Here is a 24883-nt window from a genome sequence, read left to right on the forward strand (position 1 = left end):
AAAATGTTCATTATTCATAGTATTTAATTGCTTATGAGCACTTTTACTGCAAGGGGAACATAATTATGTTTTTAAACTGCAAAAATAAACTTTTTTTGGCTTTAATTTCCTTAGCTTTTCACAAAAAAATGCTAAAGATATGTAATAGTGGAGACAAGAACACCCATTAAAAACAGAAAGCTGTAAAACTACCTTAAAATAATTTAAGATACAACAAAAAAGAAACAACTTTATAAACATTATCAAGATAGAACCAATTTCAGAAATGTACACTGCAGAACACTGAAAATAATTCAGCTGTCTTGTCAGGTAAAAACATACAGCTCAACCTGGTTGGACAGTAGATGGACCATTGTATATATGAGGAAGGTGATTGTCCCAGAAATGTCACTACTTTTCACTGTAAAGAGTTTTTTAAAAAAGGCCAGAGAGTGCAAGTCTTCTTGTTCAGTTATATATTTATACTGTATGTGTATATATATATATATATATATATATATATATATATATATATATATATATATATATATACGAAAGTTCATAGGGATTTGCACTCTCACCTCTTAAGATATGAGCCAGGGTGTCAGGAACAGCAATATCCAATTCCAAGTAATAGATCCGCACTCACTGGACTTTCTAAAAACAATAGTTTATTGTGTACAGTGACGTTTCGGGGAGCCAACTGTCCCCTTCATCAGACAGTTGGCTCCCCGAAACGTCACTGTACACAATAAACTATTGTTTTTTGAAAGTCCAGCGAGTGCGGATCTATTACTTGGAATGATATATACTCTATATATATATATATATATATATATATATATATATAGAGAGAGAGAGAGAGAGAGAGAGAGAGAGAGAGAGAGAGAACATAAATGTTTGTGAGAAGGTATAGAAAATAGCGCCAAAAATGAACTTTCCAATATTTTATGTTAATGTGGCGTCCCCTAATGGCAGCTGTTTAGGGGATCTCACTATCACCACAGTGAGAAAATGTGTGAAAAAAATGTGAAGGTTTTAAACAGCACTTCGAGGGGGGGTGATTCACATTTACAAAGGAAAAAAGACAGAAAAAGTGTTTCTGATATTAGAACTGTTTCTGTTACAAATAAATAAGCAATAGTAACCACTAACCTGTCAGGAAATCTTTGCCAGCGAATTAGGCAAACACATTTTAAATTGTTTAAATTAGTTTTAATAGATAGCACTTTATAGTTATAAACAATTGTTTTTTATATATTTTTATATATTTATTAATTAAAGTATCATTTTTTATTTAAAAACTTTTAGAATATAGTGGGAACCACCTCACACACACTCACTGAGATCAGTACAGTGAGTTACAGAGGGGTTATTTCTGATACTTTAGTATTTTAGACGGCTGATATCTAAGCATATTGTATACTCAGACTGGAGGTTCAACGCTGGGATTTCCTTAATGCAGAATCGAGAACGGATTACTCATCACCCATCTCTACATTTCGTACAGGTGAGTGGTTACTATCACTTACATATTTGTAACAGAATCCGTTCTATGCACACAACTTTTCAGAAGTGAATTTTTACTTAAATGATTCTTCACTAGAAACATTATGTTCTAATCAGATATCTGACACAATGTCTCACCCTGTTAATTTTTAAACTGAACAATGATTCACTTAGCAACAGAATACGAAGATAACAGTTTTATACAACTATTGTGACATTATTTTCCTTGTGTCTAGATCTACAAGAATATAATTTTAATACAAATATTTCCTGCTTCCTTATTTACATTTCTATTTCATTAACACCGTTTAATCTTTGAAATTGAAACACTTTACACGACTAATCCATTTATGTTGGTCTTTTTAAATGATTACACTTTCATCAAGAACAGGCTCCAAGCAAAACAGATTGGGCCAAATTACAACTGGTGCACAAAAATGCAAGCAGCATGGAGCGTTAAAAGGGACAGCCTAGTCAAAATTAAACTTTCATGATTCAGATACTGCATGCAATTTTAAGCAACGTTTGCATTTATATATATAGATATATATTCTGATGTCTGGGGGGGGGGGGGGGGTCATGATCCCTCATGACATTAAAGGGACGTGAAACCCAAATTTTTTCTTTCAGGATTCAGATAGAGAATACCATTTTAAACAACATTCCAATTTACTTCTATTACCAATCAGCAGCTACTGAGCCTATTTAGATATGCATTCCAACAGAGGATATGAAGAAAATGAAGAAAATTAGATAATAGAAGTAAATTGGAAAGTTGTTTAAAATTGTATTCTTTATATAGGGTTTATGTATAATTGCAGGGACCTGGTCTAACATCAGGCATTTAGAGTACATACAATTGAATTTACTGCCTGAGCCCTTAGCAGATAAATTAAAGCAAAGCGGTGACTGTGTAAACTTTGAAGTTAAAGTGAAGGTCCATTTTAATGAATTAGTGCCTGGTTTTTAATAAACCTATCAAAAACAAGGGCACTCTAATTCATCAAAATTGATATTTCACTGTTTTCTTCAACCGCTCCAGCACTTCCTCCACCCGTCGCAAGCCGTCTTCGTGGGTCCAAAATGACAAATCCTGCTTCCCCCAATCACAGCGTTGCATCAGACCAAGATTCCCCCGATGGGGAAGCTGTGATTGGAGGAAGCCTGATTCGTCATTTCTGACATCTGCAGAGGCTTCTGGCGGCCGGGGGAGTCGCTGGAACGGCATTCAGGATGAAAAGGTACGTTTTTGAAGAAAACAGTGAAATGTCAGTTTTGATGAATTAAAGTGCCCTTGTTTTTAATAGGTTTATTAAAAACCGAGCACTAATTCATCAAAATGGACCTTCACTTTAAACTGAATATAATTTCCTAAAGCAGAAAGCACTAAATGTATAGATCATCATTATCAAAAATGTATCAGTCTAATCTAATCATTGCCTTATTATACCATTAGAAAAACACGTATAATACATGCCCTAGAAGATTATCATGCTAAATATAATGGTTCCTACGCAGGTCACCTATACAAACATGCATTTGAAGTTCAAACCAATTTAAAACAGATGTAAGCTACAAAAACATATTGTAATATGCTTACACAGTGCTTTCCATAAGAAAGATGGAATTTTTATGTCACGTAAATGATTGTATTAATAAATACATATAATATAGTAGTTTATGGCAATGTTATTTTGTGTTTAGTTAATACAGGAATAATATTTTATAATGAGGCAGGAAAGTGGTTTTATAAAGAACAATATAATGTATTTTATGAGGTAAAACATGAGTCAATCTCTTCACAGAGCTTATTTAGATATTTACAAGTAGAGATCCAAGAACCTCATCTGCTGGTTCTCACAGACGTATTGTTATTGCTTTTTTTTATTAAATGTATTTTTATCCGTATGATATACATTAATTAAAAAAGAATTGTTGCAGATATATTAAATGTCTTTATGAATTTAACCAGCAGTTTAACAGTTAATACTGCAACTGATTAAAGTCACCAAGACACTTTTTGTGTGTGTGAGACAGTTTCTTTCAAGCATTATGAGAATCATTGGGGTCAGTGAGTGAATGGATCAGCTTAAAAGTCCCACAGAGTCTCACAGATGCAGAATAATAACCTCCTCTCTGATCCATGTCTCACAGTAGGTGCTGGAACATGGCTCTAGCCTCAGCCTGCCCTAACACATGACCATAGGTTTTAGCTAACATAACTAGTGCTGCTTATCTCCCCTCAGTCACTAACAGTGACACTCTCAGCCTGCCCTAACAACTGACCATAGGTTTTAGCTAACATAACTAGTGCTACTTATCTGCCTCCAGTCACTAACAGTGACACTCTCAGCCTGCCCTAACAAATGACCATAGGTTTTAGCTAACATAACTAGTGCTGCTTATCTCCCCTCAGTCACTAACAGTGACACTCTCAGCCTGCCCTAACAAATGACCATAGGTTTTAGCTAACATAACTAGTGCTGCTTATCTCCCCTCAGTCACTAACAGTGACACTCTCAGCCTGCCCTAACAAATGACTTTAGGTTTTAGCTAACATAACTAGTGCTACTTATCTGCCTTCAGTCACTAACAGTGACACTCTCAGCCTGCCCTAACAAATGACCATAGGTTTTAGCTAACATAACTAGTGCTACTTATCTCCCCTCAGTCACTAACAATGACACTCTCAGCCTGCCCTAACAACTGACCATAGGTTTTAGCTAACATAACTAGTGCTACTTATCTGCCTCCAGTCACTAACAGTGACACTCTCAGCCTGCCCTAACAAATGACCATAGGTTTTAGCTAACATAACTAGTGCTGCTTATCTCCCCTCAGTCACTAACAGTGACACTCTCAGCCTGCCCTAACAAATGACCATAGGTTTTAGCTAACATAACTAGTGCTGCTTATCTCCCCTCAGTCACTAACAGTGACACTCTCAGCCTGCCCTAACAACTGACCATAGGTTTTAGCTAACATAACTAGTGCTACTTATCTGCCTCCAGTCACTAACAGTGACACTCTCAGCCTGCCCTAACAACTGACCATAGGGTTTAGCTAACATAACTAGTGCTACTTATCTGCCGTCAGTCACTAACAATGACACACTCAGCCTGCCCTAACAACTGACCATAGGGTTTAGCTAACATAACTAGTGCTACTTATCTGCCGTCAGTCACTAACAATGACACACTCAGCCTGCCCTAACAACTGACCATAGGTTTTAGCTAACATAACTAGTGCTACTTATCTGCCTCCAGTTACTAACAGTGACACTCTCAGCCTGCCCTAACAAATGACCATAGGGTTTAGCTAACATAACTAGTGCTACTTATCTGCCCTCAGTCACTAACAGTGACACACTCAGCCTGCCCTATCAACTGACCATAGGGTTTAGCTAACATAACTAGTGCTGCTTATCTGCCTTCAGTCACTAACAGTGACACTCTCAGCCTGCCCTAACAACTGACCACAGGTTTTAGCTAACATAACTAGTGCTACTTATCTCCCCTCAGTCACTAACAGTGACACACTCAGCCTGCCCTAACAACTGACCATAGGTTTAGCTAACATAACTAGTGCTGCTTATCTGCCTTCAGTCACTAACAATGACACTCTCAGCCTGCCCTAACAACTGACCATAGGTTTTAGCTAACATAACTAGTGCTGCTTATCTCCCCTCAGTCACTAACAGTGACACACTCAGCCTGCCCTAACAAATGACCATAGGTTTAGCTAACATAACTAGTGCTGCTTATCTCCCCTCAGTCACTAACAGTGACACTCTCAGCCTGCCCTAACAAATGACTTTAGGTTTTAGCTAACATAACTAGTGCTGCTTATCTCCCCTCAGTCACTAACAGTGACACTCTCAGCCTGCCCTAACAACTGACCATAGGTTTTAGCTAACATAACTAGTGCTACTTATCTCCCCTCAGTCACTAACAGTGACACTCTCAGCCTGCCCTAACAAATGACCATAGGTTTTAGCTAACATAACTAGTGCTGCTTATCTGCCTCAGTCACTAACAGTGACACACTCAGCCTGCCCTAACAACTGACCATAGGTTTTAGCTAACATAACTAGTGCTGCTTATCTGCCTTCAGTCACTAACAGTGACACTCTCAGCCTGCCCTAACAACTGACCATAGGTTTTAGCTAACATAACTAGTGCTACTTATCTGCCCTCAGTCACTAACAATGACACTCTCAGCCTGCCCTAACAACTGACCATAGGTTTTAGCTAACATAACTAGTGCTGCTTATCTGCCCTCAGTCACTAACAGTGACACTCTCAGCCTGCCCTAACAACTGACCATAGGGTTTAGCTAACATAACTAGTGCTGCTTATCTGCCTTCAGTCACTAACAGTGACACTCTCAGCCTGCCCTAACAAATGACCATAGGTTTTAGCTAACATAACTAGTGCTACTTATCTGCCTTCAGTCACTAACAGTGACACACTCAGCCTGCCCTAACAACTGACCATAGGTTTTAGCTAACATAACTAGTGCTACTTATCTGCCTCAGTCACTAACAGTGACACACTCAGCCTGCCCTAACAACTGACCATAGGTTTTAGCTAACATAACTAGTGCTACTTATCTGCCTCCAGTTACTAACAGTGACACTCTCAGCCTGCCCTAACAACTGACCATAGGTTTTAGCTAACATAACTAGTGCTGCTTATCTGCCTTCAGTCACTAACAGTGACACTCTCAGCCTGCCCTAACAACTGACCATAGGTTTTAGCTAACATAACTAGTGCTACTTATCTGCCTCCAGTTACTAACAGTGACACTCTCAGCCTGCCCTAACAACTTACCATAGGTTTTAGCTAACATAACTAGTGCTACTTATCTCCCTTCAGTCACTAACAGTGACACTCTCAGCCTGCCCTAACAACTGACCATAGGTTTTAGCTAACATAACTAGTGCTACTTATCTGCCTTCAGTCACTAACAGTGACACTCTCAGCCTGCCCTAACAACTGACCATAGGGTTTAGCTAACATAACTAGTGCTACTTATCTCCCCTCAGTCACTAACAGTGACACACTCAGCCTGCCCTAACAACTGACCATAGGTTTTAGCTAACATAACTAGTGCTACTTATCTTCCCTCAGTCACTAACAGTGACACACTCAGCCTGCCCTAACAACTGACCATAGCTTTTAGCTAACATAACTAGTGCTACTTATCTGGCCTCAGTCACTAACAGTGACACTCTCAGCCTGCCCTAACAACTGACCATAGGTTTTAGCTAACATAACTAGTGCTACTTATCTGCCTCCTTCACTAACAGTGACACTCTCAGCCTGCCCTAACAAATGACCATAGGTTTTAGCTAACATAACTAGTGCTGCTTATCTGCCTTCAGTCACTAACAGTGACACACTCAGCCTGCCCTAACAAATGACCATAGGTTTTAGCTAACATAACTAGTGCTGCTTATCTGCCTTCAGTCACTAACAGTGACACACTCAGCCTGCCCTAACAACTGACCATAGGTTTAGCTAACATAACTAGTGCTACTTATCTGCCCTCAGTCACTAACAATGACACTCTCAGCCTGCCCTAACAAATGACCATAGGTTTTAGCTAACATAACTAGTGCTACTTATCTGCCTTCAGTCACTAACAGTGACACTCTCAGCCTGCCCTAACAACTGACCATAGGTTTAGCTAACATAACTAGTGCTACTTATCTCCCCTCAGTCACTAACAGTGACACACTCAGCCTGCCCTAACAAATGACTTTAGGTTTTAGCTAACATAACTAGTGCTACTTATCTCCCCTCAGTCACTAACAGTGACACACTCAGCCTGCCCTAACAACTGACCATAGGTTTTAGCTAACATAACTAGTGCTGCTTATCTGCCTTCAGTCACTAACAGTGACACACTCAGCCTGCCCTAACAACTGACCATAGGGTTTAGCTAACATAACTAGTGCTACTTATCTGCCTTCAGTCACTAACAGTGACACACTCAGCCTGCCCTAACAACTGACCATAGGTTTAGCTAACATACCTAGTGCTGATTATCTGCCTTCAGTCACAAACAGTGACACTCTCAGCCTGCCCTAACAACTGACCATAGGTTTTAGCTAACATAACTAGTGCTACTTATCTACCTCCAGTCACTAACAGTGACACACTCAGCCTGCCCTAACAAATGACTTTAGGTTTTAGCTAACATAACTAGTGCTACTTATCTGCCTTCAGTCACTAACAGTGACACTCTCAGCCTGCCCTAACAACTGACCATAGGTTTTAGCTAACATAACTAGTGCTGCTTATCTGCCTTCAGTCACTAACAGTGACACACTAAGCCTGCCCTAACAACTGACCATAGGTTTTAGCTAACATAACTAGTGCTACTTATCTGCCCTCAGTCACTAACAGTGACACACTCAGCCTGCCCTAACAACTGACCATAGGCTTTAGCTAACATAACTAGTGCTACTTATCTCCCCTCAGTCACTAACAGTAACACACTCAGCCTGCCCTAACAACTGACCATAGGCTTTAGCTAACATAACTAGTGCTACTTATCTCCCCTCAGTCACTAACAGTGACACTCTCAGCCTGCCCTAACAACTGACCATAGGCTTTAGCTAACATAACTAGTGCTACTTATCTCCCCTCAGTCACTAACAGTGACACACTCAGCCTGCCCTAACAAATGACCATAGGTTTTAGCTAACATAACTAGTGCTACTTATCTCCCCTCAGTCACTAACAGTGACACACTCAGCCTGCCCTAACAAATGACAATAGGGTTTAGCTAACATAACTAGTACTACTTATCTGCCCTCAGTCACTAACAATGACACTCTCAGCCTGCCCTAGCAACTGACCATAGGTTTTAGCTAACATAACTAGTGCTGCTTATCTGCCTTCAGTCACTAACAGTGACACTCTCAGCCTGCCCTAACAAATGACCATAGGTTTTAGCTAACATAACTAGTGCTACTTATCTGCCCTCAGTCACTAACAATGACACTCTCAGCCTGCCCTAACAAATGACCATAGGGTTTAGCTAACATAACTAGTGCTACTTATCTCCCCTCAGTCACTAACAGTGACACTCTCAGCCTGCCCTAACAACTGACCATAGGTTTTAGCTAACATAACTAGTGCTGCTTATCTGCCTTCAGTCATTAACAGTGACACTCTCAGCCTGCCCTAACAAATGACCATAGGTTTTAGCTAACATAACTAGTGCTACTTATCTCCCCTCAGTTACTAACAGTGACACACTCAGCCTGCCCTAACAACTGACCATAGGTTTTAGCTAACATAACTAGTGCTACTTATCTCCCCTCAGTCACTAACAGTGACACACTCAGCCTGCCCTAACAACTGACCATAGGTTTTAGCTAACATAACTAGTGCTACTTATCTCCCCTCAGTCACTAACAGTGACACTCTCAGCCTGCCCTAACAACTGACCATAGGTTTTAGCTAACATACCTAGTGCTACTTATCTGCCTCCAGTTACTAACAGTGACACTCTCAGCCTGGCCTAACAACTGACCATAGGTTTTAGCTAACATAACTAGTGCTACTTATCTGCCTTCAGTCACTAACAGTGACACTCTCAGCCTGCCCTAACAAATGACTTTAGGTTTTAGCTAACATAACTAGTGCTACTTATCTGCCCTCAGTCACTAACAGTGACACTCTCAGCCTGCCCTAACAAATGACCATAGGTTTTAGCTAACATAACTAGTGCTACTTATCTCCCCTCAGTTACTAACAGTGACACTCTCAGCCTGCCCTAACAACTGACCATAGGTTTTAGCTAACATAACTAGTGCTACTTATCTCCCATCAGTCACTAACAGTGACACACTCAGCCTGCCCTAACAACTGACCATAGGTTTAGCTAACATAACTAGTGCTGCTTATCTGCCCTCAGTCACTAACAGTGACACTCTCAGCCTGCCCTAACAACTGACCATAGGTTTTAGCTAACATAACTAGTGCTACTTATCTGCCCTCAGTCACTAACAGTGACACACTCAGCCTGCCCTAACAAATGACCATAGGTTTTAGCTAACATAACTAGTGCTACTTATCTGCCTTCAGTCACTAACAGTGACACACTCAGCCTGCCCTAACAAATGACTTTAGGTTTTAGCTAACATAACTAGTGCTACTTATCTGCCGTCAGTCACTAACAATGACACTCTCAGCCTGCCCTAACAACTGACCATAGGTTTTAGCTAACATAACTAGTGCTACTTATCTGCCCTCAGTCACTAACAGTGACACACTCAGCCTGCCCTAACAAATGACCATAGGTTTTAGCTAACATAACTAGTGCTACTTATCTGCCTTCAGTCACTAACAGTGACACACTCAGCCTGCCGTAACAAATGACCATAGGTTTTAGCTAACATAACTAGTGCTACTTATCTGCCCTCAGTCACTAACAGTGACACTCTCAGCCTGCCCTAACAACTGACCATAGGGTTTAGCTAACATAACTAGTGCTACTTATCTCCCCTCAGTCACTAACAGTGACACTCTCAGCCTGCCCTAACAAATGACGATAGGTTTTAGCTAACATAACTAGTGCTACTTATCTCCCCTCAGTTACTAACAGTGACACTCTCAGCCTGCCCTAACAACTGACCATAGGTTTAGCTAACATAACTAGTGCTACTTATCTGCCCTCAGTCACTAACAATGACACTCTCAGCCTGCCCTAACAAATGACCATAGGTTTAGCTAACATAACTAGTGCTGCTTATCTGCCTTCAGTCACTAACAGTGACACACTCAGCCTGCCCTAACAAATGACCATAGGTTTTAGCTAACATAACTAGTGCTGCTTATCTGCCCTCAGTCACTAACAATGACACTCTCAGCCTGCCCTAACAAATGACCATAGGTTTTAGCTAACATAACTAGTGCTGCTTATCTGCCTCAGTCACTAACAGTGACACACTCAGCCTGCCCTAACAAATGACCATAGGTTTTAGCTAACATAACTAGTGCTACTTATCTGCCTTCAGTCACTAACAATGACACTCTCAGCCTGCCCTAACAAATGACCATAGGTTTTAGCTAACATAACTAGTGCTGCTTATCTCCCCTCAGTCACTAACAGTGACACTCTCAGCCTGCCCTAACAACTGACCATAGGTTTTAGCTAACATAACTAGTGCTACTTATCTGCCTCCAGTCACTAACAGTAACACACTCAGCCTGCCCTAACAAATGACCATAGGTTTTAGCTAACATAACTAGTGCTGCTTATCTGCCTTCAGTCACTAACAATGACACTCTCAGCCTGCCCTAACAACTGACCATAGGTTTTAGCTAACATAACTAGTGCTGCTTATCTCCCCTCAGTTACTAACAGTGACACTCTCAGCCTGCCCTAACAACTGACCATAGGTTTTAGCTAACATAACTAGTGCTGCTTATCTCCCCTCAGTTACTAACAGTGACACTCTCAGCCTGCCCTAACAAATGACTTTAGGTTTTAGCTAACATAACTAGTGCTACTTATCTGCCCTCAGTCACTAACAGTGACACACTCAGCCTGCCCTAACAAATGACTTTAGGTTTTAGCTAACATAACTAGTGCTACTTATCTCCCCTCAGTCACTAACAGTGACACTCTCAGCCTGCCCTAACAACTGACCATAGGTTTTAGCTAACATAACTAGTGCTACTTATCTGCCCTCAGTCACTAACAGTGACACACTCAGCCTGCCCTAACAACTGACCATAGGGTTTAGCTAACATAACTAGTGCTACTTATCTGCCTTCAGTCACTAACAGTGACACTCTCAGCCTGCCCTAACAACTGACCATAGGTTTTAGCTAACATAACTAGTGCTACTTATCTGCCGTCAGTCACTAACAGTGACACTCTCAGCCTGCCCTAACAACTGACCATAGGGTTTAGCTAACATAACTAGTGATACTTATCTCCCCTCAGTCACTAACAGTGACACACTCAGCCTGCCCTAACAAATGACCATAGGTTTTAGCTAACATAACTAGTGCTACTTATCTGCCTTCAGTCACTAACAGTGACACACTCAGCCTGCCGTAACAAATGACCATAGGTTTTAGCTAACATAACTAGTGCTACTTATCTGCCCTCAGTCACTAACAGTGACACTCTCAGCCTGCCCTAACAAATGACCATAGGTTTTAGCTAACATAACTAGTGCTACTTATCTCCCCTCAGTTACTAACAGTGACACTCTCAGCCTGCCCTAACAACTGACCATAGGTTTAGCTAACATAACTAGTGCTACTTATCTGCCCTCAGTCACTAACAATGACACTCTCAGCCTGCCCTAACAAATGACCATAGGTTTAGCTAACATAACTAGTGCTGCTTATCTGCCTTCAGTCACTAACAGTGACACACTCAGCCTGCCCTAACAAATGACCATAGGTTTTAGCTAACATAATTAGTGCTGCTTATCTGCCCTCAGTCACTAACAATGACACTCTCAGCCTGCCCTAACAAATGACCATAGGTTTTAGCTAACATAACTAGTGCTGCTTATCTGCCTCAGTCACTAACAGTGACACACTCAGCCTGCCCTAACAAATTACCATAGGTTTTAGCTAACGTAACTAGTGCTACTTATCTGCCTTCAGTCACTAACAATGACACTCTCAGCCTGCCCTAACAAATGACCATAGGTTTTGGCTAACATAACTAGTGCTACTTATCTGCCTTCAGTCACTAACAGTGACACACTCAGCCTGCCGTAACAACTGACCATAGGTTTTAGCTAACATAACTAGTGCTACTTATCTCCCCTCAGTCACTAACAGTGACACTCTCAGCCTGCCCTAACAAATGACCATAGGGTTTAGCTAACATAACTAGTGCTACTTATCTGCCTTCAGTCACTAACAGTGACACACTCAGCCTGCCCTAACAAATGACCATAGGTTTTAGCTAACATAACTAGTGCTGCTTATCTCCCCTCAGTCACTAACAGTGACACTCTCAGCCTGCCCTAACAACTGACCATAGGTTTTAGCTAACATAACTAGTGCTACTTATCTCCCCTCAGTCACTAACAGTGACACTCTCAGCCTGCCCTAACAAATGACCATAGGGTTTAGCTAACATAACTAGTGCTACTTATCTGCCTTCAGTCACTAACAGTGACACACTCAGCCTGCCCTAACAAATGACCATAGGTTTTAGCTAACATAACTAGTGCTGCTTATCTGCCTTCAGTCACTAACAATGACACTCTCAGCCTGCCCTAACAACTGACCATAGGTTTTAGCTAACATAACTAGTGCTGCTTATCTCCCCTCAGTTACTAACAGTGACACTCTCAGCCCGCCCTAACAACTGACCATAGGTTTTAGCTAACATAACTAGTGCTGCTTATCTCCCCTCAGTTACTAACAGTGACACTCTCAGCCTGCCCTAACAAATGACTTTAGGTTTTAGCTAACATAACTAGTGCTACTTATCTGCCCTCAGTCACTAACAGTGACACACTCAGCCTGCCCTAACAAATGACTTTAGGTTTTAGCTAACATAACTAGTGCTACTTATCTCCCCTCAGTCACTAACAGTGACACTCTCAGCCTGCCCTAACAACTGACCATAGGTTTTAGCTAACTTAACTAGTGCTACTTATCTGCCCTCAGTCACTAACAGTGACACACTCAGCCTGCCCTAACAACTGACCATAGGGTTTAGCTAACATAACTAGTGCTACTTATCTGCCTTCAGTCACTAACAGTGACACTCTCAGCCTGCCCTAACAACTGACCATAGGGTTTAGCTAACATAACTAGTGCTACTTATCTGCCGTCAGTCACTAACAGTGACACTCTCAGCCTGCCCTAACAAATGACCATAGGTTTTAGCTAACATAACTAGTGCTACTTATCTGCCTTCAGTCACTAACAGTGACACTCTCAGCCTGCCCTAACAACTGACCATAAGTTTTAGCTAACATAACTAGTGCTACTTATCTCCCCTCAGTCACTAACAGTGACACACTTAGCCTGCCCTAACAACTGACCATAGGTTTTAGCTAACATAACTAGTGCTACATATCTCCCCTCAGTCACTAACAGTGACACACTCAGCCTGCCCTAACAACTGACCATAGGTTTTAGCTAACATAACTAGTGCTACTTATCTGCCTTCAGTCACTAACAGTGACACACTCAGCCTGCCCTAACAAATGACTTTAGGTTTTAGCTAACATAACTAGTGCTACTTATCTGCCTTCAGTCACTAACAGTGACACTCTCAGCCTGCCCTAACAACTGACCATAGGTTTTAGCTAACATAACTAGTGCTACTTATCTGCCTTCAGTCACTAACAGTGACACTCTCAGCCTGCCCTAACAAATGACCATAGGTTTTAGCTAACATAACTAGTGCTACTTATCTCCCCTCAGTCACTAACAATGACACTCTCAGCCTGCCCTAACAACTGACCATAGGTTTTAGCTAACATAACTAGTGCTACTTATCTGCCTTCAGTCACTAACAGTGACACTCTCAGCCTGCCCTAACAACTGACCATAGGGTTTAGCTAACATAACTAGTGCTACTTATCTCCCCTCAGTCACTAACAGTGACACTCTCAGCCTGCCCTAACAACTGACCATAGGTTTTAGCTAACATAACTAGTGCTACTTATCTGCCTTCAGTCACTAACAGTGACACTCTCAGCCTGCCCTAACAACTGACCATAGGGTTTAGCTAACATAACTAGTGCTACTTATCTGCCTTCAGTCACTAACAGTGACACACTCAGCCTGCCCTAACAACTGACCATAGGGTTTAGCTAACATAACTAGTGCTGCTTATCTCCCCTCAGTCACTAACAGTGACACACTCAGCCTGCCCTAACAAATGACCATAGGTTTAGCTAACATAACTAGTGCTGCTTATCTGCCTTCAGTCACTAACAGTGACACACTCAGCCTGCCCTAACAAATGACCATAGGTTTTAGCTAACATAACTAGTGCTACTTATCTGCCCTCAGTCACTAACAATGACACTCTCAGCCTGCCCTAACAACTGACCATAGGGTTTAGCTAACATAACTAGTGCTGCTTATCTGCCTTCAGTCACTAACAATGACACTCTCAGCCTGCCCTAACAAATGACCATAGGTTTTAGCTAACATAACTAGTGCTGCTTATCTCCCCTCAGTTACTAACAGTGACACTCTCAGCCTGCCCTAACAAATGACCATAGGTTTTAGCTAACATAACTAGTGCTGCTTATCTCCCCTCAGTTACTAACAGTGACACTCTCAGCCTGCCCTAACAACTGACCATAGGTTTTAGCTAACATAACTAGTGCTACTTATCTCCCCTCAGTCACTAACAGTGACACTCTCAGCCTGCCCTAACAAATGACCATAGGTTTTAGCTAACATAACTAGTGCTACTTATCTGCCTTCAGTCACTAACAGTGACACCCTCAGCCTGCCCTAACAACTGACCATAGGTTTTAGCTAACATAACTAGTGCTGCTTATCTACCTCCAGTCACTAACAGTGACACTCTCAGCCTGCCCTAACAACTGACCATAGGTTTTAGCTAACATAACTAGTGCTACTTATCTCCCCTCAGTTACTAACAGTGACACACTCAGCCTGCCCTAACAACTGACCATAGGTTTTAGCTAACATAACTAGTGCTACTTATCTACCTCCAGTCACTAACAGTGACACTCTCAGCCTGCCCTAACAACTGACCATAGGTTTTAGCTAACATAACTAGTGCTACTTATCTACCTCCAGTCACTAACAGTGACACTCTCAGCCTGCCCTAACAACTGACCATAGGTTTTAGCTAACATAACTAGTGCTACTTATCTACCTCCAGTCACTAACAGTGACACACTCAGCCTGCCCTAACAAATGACTTTAGGTTTTAGCTAACATAACTAGTGCTACTTATCTGCCCTCAGTCACTAACAATGACACTCTCAGCCTGCCCTAACAACTGACCATAGGTTTTAGCTAACATAACTAGTGCTACTTATCTGCCTCCAGTCACTAACAGTGACACTCTCAGCCTGCCCTAACAACTGACCATAGGTTTTAGCTAACATAACTAGTGCTACTTATCTGCCTCCAGTCACTAACAGTGACACTCTCAGCCTGCCCTAACAAATGACCATAGGTTTTAGCTAACATAATTAGTGCTGCTTATCTCCCCTCAGTCACTATCAGTGACACACTCAGTCTGCCCTAACAACTGACCATAGGGTTTAGCTAACATAACTAGTGCTACTTATCTACCTCCAGTCACTAACAGTGACACTCTGAAGCTAGAGGAGGGAGGAGCCTTACCCCGTACTTGCCATGCTTTACAGGGAATGCAGCAGCTGCTACTGTCCCATCCCAGCCCACGCTGTTAACATGGAAACCTTAGATAGTACTCTCCTGCTGCTTACTCTTCCCACTCACTCTTGTGCAGTTCTGGGTGAGAGCTCCGCCCTCCACCTTCGATTTGTTGGTATTTGCTACATGGCATTCTAAAAATGTAGTTTCCAGCCATATAGCTTAGAAAGAGCATAAAAACACCGGATTAATGGCATTCTGGCACTGTCAGGGCCCAGGGCCCCTCCCAGTCCAGGGCCCCTGACTGGAGTCACAGCTTTCACCCCCTGATGGCAGCATAAAAGTTTAATTTTTTTTTTGCTGAAGCTGGCCCCCCTTTAAAGGGGGTACTCCAGGGGCCCGGTCGCAGTTGCGACCATTCCACTCCTTTCAGGGACATATGCTTATTTCTAAGCCCTTGAAGGCCGTCTCTTATCTCAGTGCATTTTGACAGTTGCTCATAGCTAGACAGTGCTAGTTCATATGTGCCATATATATAACATTGTGCTCACTCCCATGGAGTTATTTATGAGTTAGCACTGATTGTTAAAATATAAGTCTGTCAAAAGGACTGAAATAAGGGGGCAGTCTGCAGAGGCTTAGATACAAGGTAATCACAGAGGTAAAAAACATATTAATATAACTGTGTTGGTCATGACAAACAATGGAATGGGTAATAAATAGATTATCTATCTAGACCAGGGGTCAGCAACCTTCGGCTCCCAGATGTTTTGTAACTACATTTCCCATGATGCTCAGATAGCCTAAAGAGTGTCTCAGCATCGTGGGAAATGTAGTTCCAAAACATCTGGGAGCCGAAGGTTGCTGACCCCTGATCTAGACTGCCCATTTAACATTGTTGTAGTACAATTCATACTGCTTGTATTTGTGTGCTGGTATTAAAAGCCCATGGTTAATATATATTGTGTATTCAGTAATATAATGTGGGCTACAATATTCATGTCAAGTAGCACAGGTCTGATAACGATTCAGCACTAATCCTATGGAGGGCAAAAAGTCAACTCGAAAAAGAGAGAGGCGCACTAACTTCAGGACTTTGGTGAATGAATGGGAACACGCTAACTTCTTCTCCTTATAGACTTCTATGGGGTACGCTGAAAAAACTATTAGTTACTGTTCACGCACTAACCTGACACTGCGCTAGACCAACTAAGCTAAACCCGAAGGTGCGTTAGAAATACTTTACATTCCTACGTTTACCATCACTTAAGTAGCGATATACATGGGGCATTAGTAAAGTCTATTTAACTTTATTGAACACCTAATCTTCGCACTATCTTATATCTCAAAATGGCAAAAAAACATCTTAGTAATAAACCATGGAACTTACCTGGTTTCCATTAATATTATAATTATGTTTGATTGCATAAACTTTAGCAACTGAAAATGCAACGGCAAACCCAACTATTGCAATAGAAAAGGCATTGGCTACACAAGCTTTAAACACAGCAATGCTGGGCAGCATAGGTGGTTCGTATCTGCAGAAAAAGCATAATAATTATTGTCAGTAGCGTATGACTATATGTGTATTGTATACATTGCTAACATCACCAGGGAACCAGGGAAGAGCTGCTTAAGCAGTTGTTTGTGCAATAATAAATAAAGACAATCAACCCTGATTGCAGAGTCAAAAAATGAAGAAAGCGCAGCACGGTACAAATGCACACAAAAATAATTTAATGCAGCATGAAATATAAAAGAACGGAAAAAAGATTGACAAGTCAACGCTGATCGTCTACTGTCGTTCATGGCAAACACAAGATACAAGTTCCCTAGGTACATATTATACCTGCTACATTATAAATTAACATATTTAAAAGGTCAACATAAATACTCACCCTCTTTGGATTACTCCTACTGTATTTACTTGATATAAAACCTTGAAATTAAATGCATATGACACCCCAGCAGCAATGATAGTCTGAAATACACACAAAAGTTATATTTTAACAATAAAATCTTTGTTTTTTTTTGTTTTTTTATATATTAAGTGCTGATAAACTGAAACATTTTGCATTAACTTTTTCATCTTATTAGGCATTGTTTTATGCTGTTTTAAAGGGACAGTCTAGGCCAAAATAAACTTTCATGATTCAGATTTTTAACAATTTTCCAATTTACTTTTATCACCAATTTTGCTTTGTTCTCTTGGTATTCTTAGTTGAAAGCTTAACCTAGGAGGTTCATATGCTAATTTCTTAGACCTTGAAGCCCACCTCTTTCAGATGGCATTTTAACAGTTTTTCACCACTAGAGGGTGTTAGTTCACGTATTTCATATAGATAACACTGTGCTCGTGCACGTGAAGTTATCTGGGAGCAGGCACTGATTAGCTAGACTGCAAGTCTGTCAAAAGAACTGAAAAAAGGGGCAGTTTGCAGAGGCTTAGATACAATATAATCACAGAGGTAAAAAGTATATAAATATAACTGTGTTGGTTATGCAAAACTGGGGAATGGGTAATAAAGGGATTATCTATCTTTTAAAACAATAACAATTCTGGAGTAGACTGTCCCTTTAATCCCTGAGCTGATGCATTTTGCGGTTGTGCTCAGCAGAAATGACGTTAAAGGGATATGAAACCCAAATTTTTTTTCTTTCATGATTCAGCTAGAGCATGCCATTTTAACCCTTTGGGACCTATCTGTCAAGCTCCGAAAGGAGCTTGACGGCCCGCGTTTCTGGCGAGTCTTCAGACTCTCCAGAAACAGCAGTTATGAAGCAGCGGTCACAAAGACGCTGCTCCATAACCTGTCCGCCTGCTCTGAGCAGGCAGACATCGCCGGAAATCAACCCGATCAAGTACGATCGGGTTGATTGACACCTCCCTGCTGGCAGCCCATTGGCCGCGAGTCTGCAGGGGGCAGCGTTGCACCAGCAGCTCTTGTGAGCTGCTGGTGCAATGCTGAATATGGAGAGCGTATTGCTCTCCGCATTCAGCGAGGTCTGGCGGACCTGATCCGCACTATCTTATCAGGTCCGCCAGACTTTGTTAAATAGAGGCCATTGAGTGCTAAGCACTTTCCCACCTGGGTGCTAAACTTTTTTTTATTTTTTGAAAACATTTTTTTAACTTTTTTTTTTTTTTTTTTTTTTAAATTCCCAAGACTTACGCTGTTGGAAAGGTTAGGCGATTACCTTTCCAACGGTGGGTCTTGGGGGTCTGTAGCTGTTTAGATGCCTGGTTACTACTGTTACAGATTTGGCAAAGCCCTGCATCCTCATATTTGTTCCCACCTTCTTGAAGCTCAGGTATTTTTCACAGATCAGTAACATTTTTGTCTTTTTGACAAGCCATATTATGCACTTTAGTTTGGCATGCTCAAAACAGAGCAGGAGCTGCACATTGTTGTAGTGGCTGCATTGCTCTATATTATTCCTGATGGCTTTTTATAGTTTTTATTTAACTTTTAAATTGATAAAAAAAAAAATGCAAAAGTGTAAAGCGTCCGCTCTTTATCTGACAAGTTTAACCAAAGTGTAAGGTACATTTGTCATAAAGCCGGCAACATCAGTCATTGCGTACTACTTCTGTCACACAATTCAATAATACTTGCGCTTAAAGATGGATGTTTTCGCTATGATAACATAATGGCCCTGACGAGAGCTGCAGGCACAGTAGGAAAAACAATAAAATGGTGAGTAGTAACTATGCTACTGTAGTTGTACCCAGCAGTATAATGTCCCTTTAATTTGCATGTAACTTATGCGGAAATACTAGTTTTAACATAGATCTGTGCAAGAGGGATATCCTTTGCATCACTAACGGTAGTGCATTTCCAAATATCTCCCAAATAACCCATAACCCTTTCACTGCTAAGCCTTTTTTCACCCCAGTGCTGAGCCAATTTTGAGCTTTTTTGGCTACCTACATTTAAATCCTATTGTAAGCCAAATTTCAGTGAGTGACCCACACAAATGATATATTGTTTTTTTTCAGCAGGCCCTGCAGATTCACAATATACCATTATTATATTTATAATTCATGACATGTGAGATAGCTGTGTCAAAAACTGTAAAAAGTATGTATAATTTTTGCATAGATTTTAGTAAATAATATTGAAAATGGCCCAGTGGCCACTGTTGTTACTGTGATCACCTTACTAAATTGTCACAAGTGACATAGGGGCCCATACAAGCTGTTTGGAGTTATAATATAGTATAGAGAGGCTCCATCTTAAAGTACAGAAATAAAAGCACTTTTTTTTTCCTTACAAAGTATTCACTGTTACCACAGTGATCACCTGACAAAACAGACAAAATTTAAATATTTTTTAAGTGAGGGAAAAGTCTACTAGAATACAAACTTTATTAGGGGTCTGTAGACATGACAGGGTTTTTTAAAAAAAAAAAAAAAAATTTTTATTGAGATTATTGGCAAATATAACAAATTGAATAATGTTCATTCACAATAACAAGTGATTTACATAGTACATAAAACATAGAATATGAGGGTAGACAATGCAGATAATAGAAAATAGGACCTATTTGTATGTTTAACATGGAAGCGGTAGAAGAGACAATTTTGTGAATTATACATTTTCTGGGTACTTCTCTGTAGGTCATCGTATAACTCCCCCTATGGATATGTAAATGAACTTAGTAGAAAGAAATCTCATTTTTTAATAGGGGAAAATATTAGCATGTGGTAGAATGAAAAGAAAAACATAAGGGGTAAACAGCGGGCCCTAGCCGCTTTTATATTGAGGGAAAGGGGAGGGCATGTCCAGGGGTATGTTAATATAACATGATCTGGTAAATTTGTGAATATGACACAGTCCAGATCAGAAGGTGGATTATGGAAGTCTATAAACAAGCTTCTATCTTTGGTGGAAGGCTCAGAAAGTCTCAAATAAGGGATAGGGAGGGGATATATTTAAAAGCACTTGAGAAGAGATCTCTCTATGGGACTGCCAAAATAAAGGATAGCTATGAAATGAATTTATAATGAGGGATAGACAACTCTATGTTACATGGTGATGATAGGGGGTAATAGTACGTAAAATTACCTAACTGAGGGTCACACTATGTAGTTGGAAACTGAATATCAGCTGATAGAATTGGCTGTAAAGGCAAGAAAAGCAATTGGGTGTTACAGATGCTCTATGTTAAATATATCAAAGAATTAGATAGACCCAGATGAGTTACATGTGGAATGGGGAAGGATTAAATCCCTCAGTATATTTGGAACCAAAATACAGATGGTGGACCCCTGAGGTAGAGTAATGTAGCTAGGTCGAATTATATGGTCCTTGCAGTTAATCTCAGCCTTCTAATGAAACATCACCAATAACCATAAACCGTTGTTGTTAACAAGCGACAGTAGGAGTAATATGGTATAGAATGTATAGGTTCCCTGGTTCAGGATTAATGCTATGTATATAAATTAGGCAAAACAGGGGAGCTAATATATCCTCAATATATATATCTACCATCATTATATGTGAGTCATATAGTTATAAAAGAACCTATTTGTTCTAATAGGGAGGGATATTAATAGAAAGGCTGGCGGTAGTGTTAACTGCTAATGCATTTAGTATATATTGCAGGCAATATTCAAACCTGTGGTACATTGAATTGTGTGAGACTAGGAATATTCACATATAACAGTAAACAGTATAAAACTCCACAATGTTGTGAGGATAATCCCCATATTAATAAATGCAGCAAGCTTTGGTTAAGGAGGGTAAACCACACTTCCACAAAATCTAAGATGTATTAGGGGAGGGCTTAGTTAGGGCAAAGGCGAGAGAAAGAATATACATTACTAAGATAGGGAGTAATACATATGCTAAATACCAATAACTGCTATGAACAAATTGCAACCAGAAGGGATGGTTATTTGTGGGTACCTGGCTGGCATACTAAAATTAAAGCATGTAAATTAACACATGTAGAAATATTTGTTTGCTCAGCATATCAAGTCATGCAGTCCAGGTTTCTTAGATAGGATTATTAGAGGTAACACTAAACATGTTCATATCTTAACTGGATACATCATAGATATTGTATCAGGGAGGCTAAATAAACTTGTACGGTAACTTTATAGGTAAACAAAGGCAATATTGCTAGCTGTTAAGAAAGCAAGCTTCGGCCCTAGTAACTTAAGTTCAATTCTCATTGTAGCTGTATGAACTGGGAACCATTCTATATTATACCCTGCTAGCCAAACAAGTAAGGAGCACCAGAAAACTAGAAAGGCAGTCAAAAATAGGCTGGAACTCAGGTTCTAGGAGCGAGAGGGAAAAGCAAAACCCATTATACTTCAGCCTACGCCTGATCTGTTATCAAGCAAAACAAAGCCGCAAGAAACTAGATCCTGCCATGCAGTATTGTAGAGTGCCATTGTAAGTGGATCCATAAGATTGTTTGCCTTGTCAGAGAGCAGAAGCTTGGTCAGAAAGCCACTCGCCTCCCACTCTAAGTGTTTCCCATATGAGAGGTAAATAAGCCCCAGCGCTCGTACGCGGGAGTTGGCCGCACCTCCCCGGTGCATGCTTAGGGGTAAGGGATCTAGCTTAAAGTGACATGGGTTGTTACATAGGCTTAGAGGAAGATAGTGCTGCATGTCGTAGGTGTTCCCCTGCTTCGTTGTTGGAAGATCTTCAGTGGTGAGTGGTGAACTGTCGGTGCAGCAGAGTTCCATTGCCTTGTCCAATCTGTCCACTGTATTGTGTGCCGAAGCCCTCTGGGGCACTGTGAGCTGCTTCACAATGGGTGAGTCCTCCCTTTGATCAATAGTGTCAGCTCCAGAGCTTGGTCGTAGTCCGGTGCCATCTTGCATGAGCGCATCTCTAATAGTAGCTAGGAGATCATTAAACTGTCCATCGATCTTGCATTCTAGACCCTCCAATAATATGGTAGCGTTTATGTAATACTCCTCCATCATGGATTAATAGTAAGAAGCTTTACCCGGCAAGTTGGATGTCAAACCGGGGGGGGGATGTTAGAAGTGTAACCTAGGCCCGATTAGTTTGGGTTTATTGATAGCAGGGTTCAAAAGATAGAAGTATCATCTGACTCCAAACCTTCTTTACAGGCAATATTCAGAGCTATTATGATGGATGGCATAGCAATAGCGAGATAATCCGTAGATTGTTTATGTTGCCTTAGGAGCTACTGAACTCAGCGTCTGAACATGGCTGCGGCTTGGACACGCCCCCATGACAGATTTTTTAAATATTTATATAATGTAATATCCTCAAGCATTACCCCAAGTGTTTTCTTACTTTTTTTAAATATCTGCATTATATTAATGCTTCAAGACCAAGATGATTCTCTTTCAAATGAGGGTTCTTGGAGGTGTGTAGCTGTTAAGAGAGCTGAGATCAAGGGGTTTGAAGAACCCCACCCCTATCCATCTCCCTAGCAACTACACTGAGCTTCCTGGCTCAGCCCCTTCATGACCTCACTTCCTGTCTCCCACTAGGCCACCAACTATCCCCAGCCTGTAGTGTGGAGATCACCAAAAACAGTGTTTTAACGGTAATCCATCTGCACCGCGGAAAGGGCTCGTAATGCACATCAAAGGGGTTAAGTAAGAAACCCAAAAAATTACACAGTCTAATGGCACAATTTGTAATAATTTACTTTCATACGTTAATATTGTTACTGTCCTGAATAAGTAAAACATTTCCTGTTAAGTTTACAGAGGCATGCCTGTCTCCACCAATAAAGCAATAGATTGTCTCATCAACCAATGAGCATTAGCAAATCTGATTCTGCTATGTCTCAAATTAAACAGCTTTTACTTAAAGGGCCATAATACCCAAATGTTTAAACACTTGAAAGTGATGCAGCATAGCTGTAAAAAGCTGACTAGAAAATATCACCTGAACATCTCTATGTAAAAAAGAAAGATATTTTACCTCAAAAGTTCCTCAGTAGCCACATCCCATTGTAAAGGATTTCTAAGCAGCATATTTGTATGTCTGTCCCGGGACAGCTGAAAGGATGAGCCTCGTGCACTCTCATGTTATTTCCCTATTCAGTGTAACAATGAAATCTCATGAGAGTTAAGTCAAATATCATGAGATCACAGTAAAAGAGTTCATGACCTCAGCACTGCTGATGCTGATTTGCTGCTGTTTATTTCTTCATTTATTTTTTTACCTGCAGCTGGGAGCAGCTGAGTATAACTTTTTACACAGAACTTACTCTGCTGAGCTGAGGAGATTGTGAGGTAAAATATCTTCCTTTTTTACATAGAGATGCTCAGGTGATATTTTCCTGTCAGCTTTTTACAGTTATACTGCATCAGTTTCAAGTGATTTAGCATATGAGTATATTGTCCTTTTAACATTTACAGGCACAAAACTCATTGGTGCTCTTCAAGTAAGCTGTTTATTTTTTATTCTTGTTAAACAGCACCTAATGTCTTATTCCTGCATCTTCTCATATTATGCCCATTTTGGAAGACTACACACTGCAGCAATTGTCTTCCTAGTCTCTCTCCTTCCTGTCCAATCAAACAACCAACAGTTAGCCTTTGTTTATGTTTAATGAATGATCCAACCACTAAAGTTTATCATATTTATAAATAAATCAATTACAATATAGAAGGATTACACAGCCCTATTCCATTCTTAAGAACCCTAACATCCATTAATATATATATACTTTGTAACATTGAAAAAACTGTAGATTGTATTTTTATATTTTTTTCTCTGCCGTTGGTAAAAATAAAATATATAATGTATCTGCAGTTCGGAGCTAAAAGAGCATTCTGTCAGGCCTGGGCGGGAAATAGAATGCTCTGAATATAATATTATGGGGCCCTGGTTCCCCGCTTGTTTCCGCACTAGGCCTTCAGGCTCGCCGGAAACAGCAGTTACGAATCGGCCGCCTCTGAGCGGCGTACAGCAATCAACCTGATCCTATTAGATCGTGTTGATTGACACCCCCTGCTAGTGGCTTATTGGCCGCAAATCTGCAGGAGGCGGCATTGCACAAACAGTTCTTGGAGGTGTGTAGCTGTTCAGAGAGCTGAGATCAAGGGG

At 40.7% G+C, this 24883-nt stretch overlaps 1 protein-coding gene across 1 annotated transcript in view; it reads right to left on the reverse strand.

Moving 5' to 3' along the window:
- LOC128664978 (chloride anion exchanger) overlaps positions 1-24883 on the reverse strand; it is a 136452-nt gene that overhangs the window by 53676 nt on the left and 57893 nt on the right. The window contains exons 7-8 of the mRNA XM_053719759.1: positions 17723-17805; positions 17215-17362 (exon numbers count right to left, since the gene is read on the reverse strand). Coding sequence (XP_053575734.1) covers positions 17215-17362; positions 17723-17805 — 231 coding nt within the window. The remainder of the gene's footprint in view (positions 1-17214; positions 17363-17722; positions 17806-24883) is intronic.

The sequence above is a fragment of the Bombina bombina genome, chromosome 6, assembly GCF_027579735.1.
Source record: "Bombina bombina isolate aBomBom1 chromosome 6, aBomBom1.pri, whole genome shotgun sequence".
Lineage (NCBI taxonomy): Eukaryota > Metazoa > Chordata > Amphibia > Anura > Bombinatoridae > Bombina > Bombina bombina.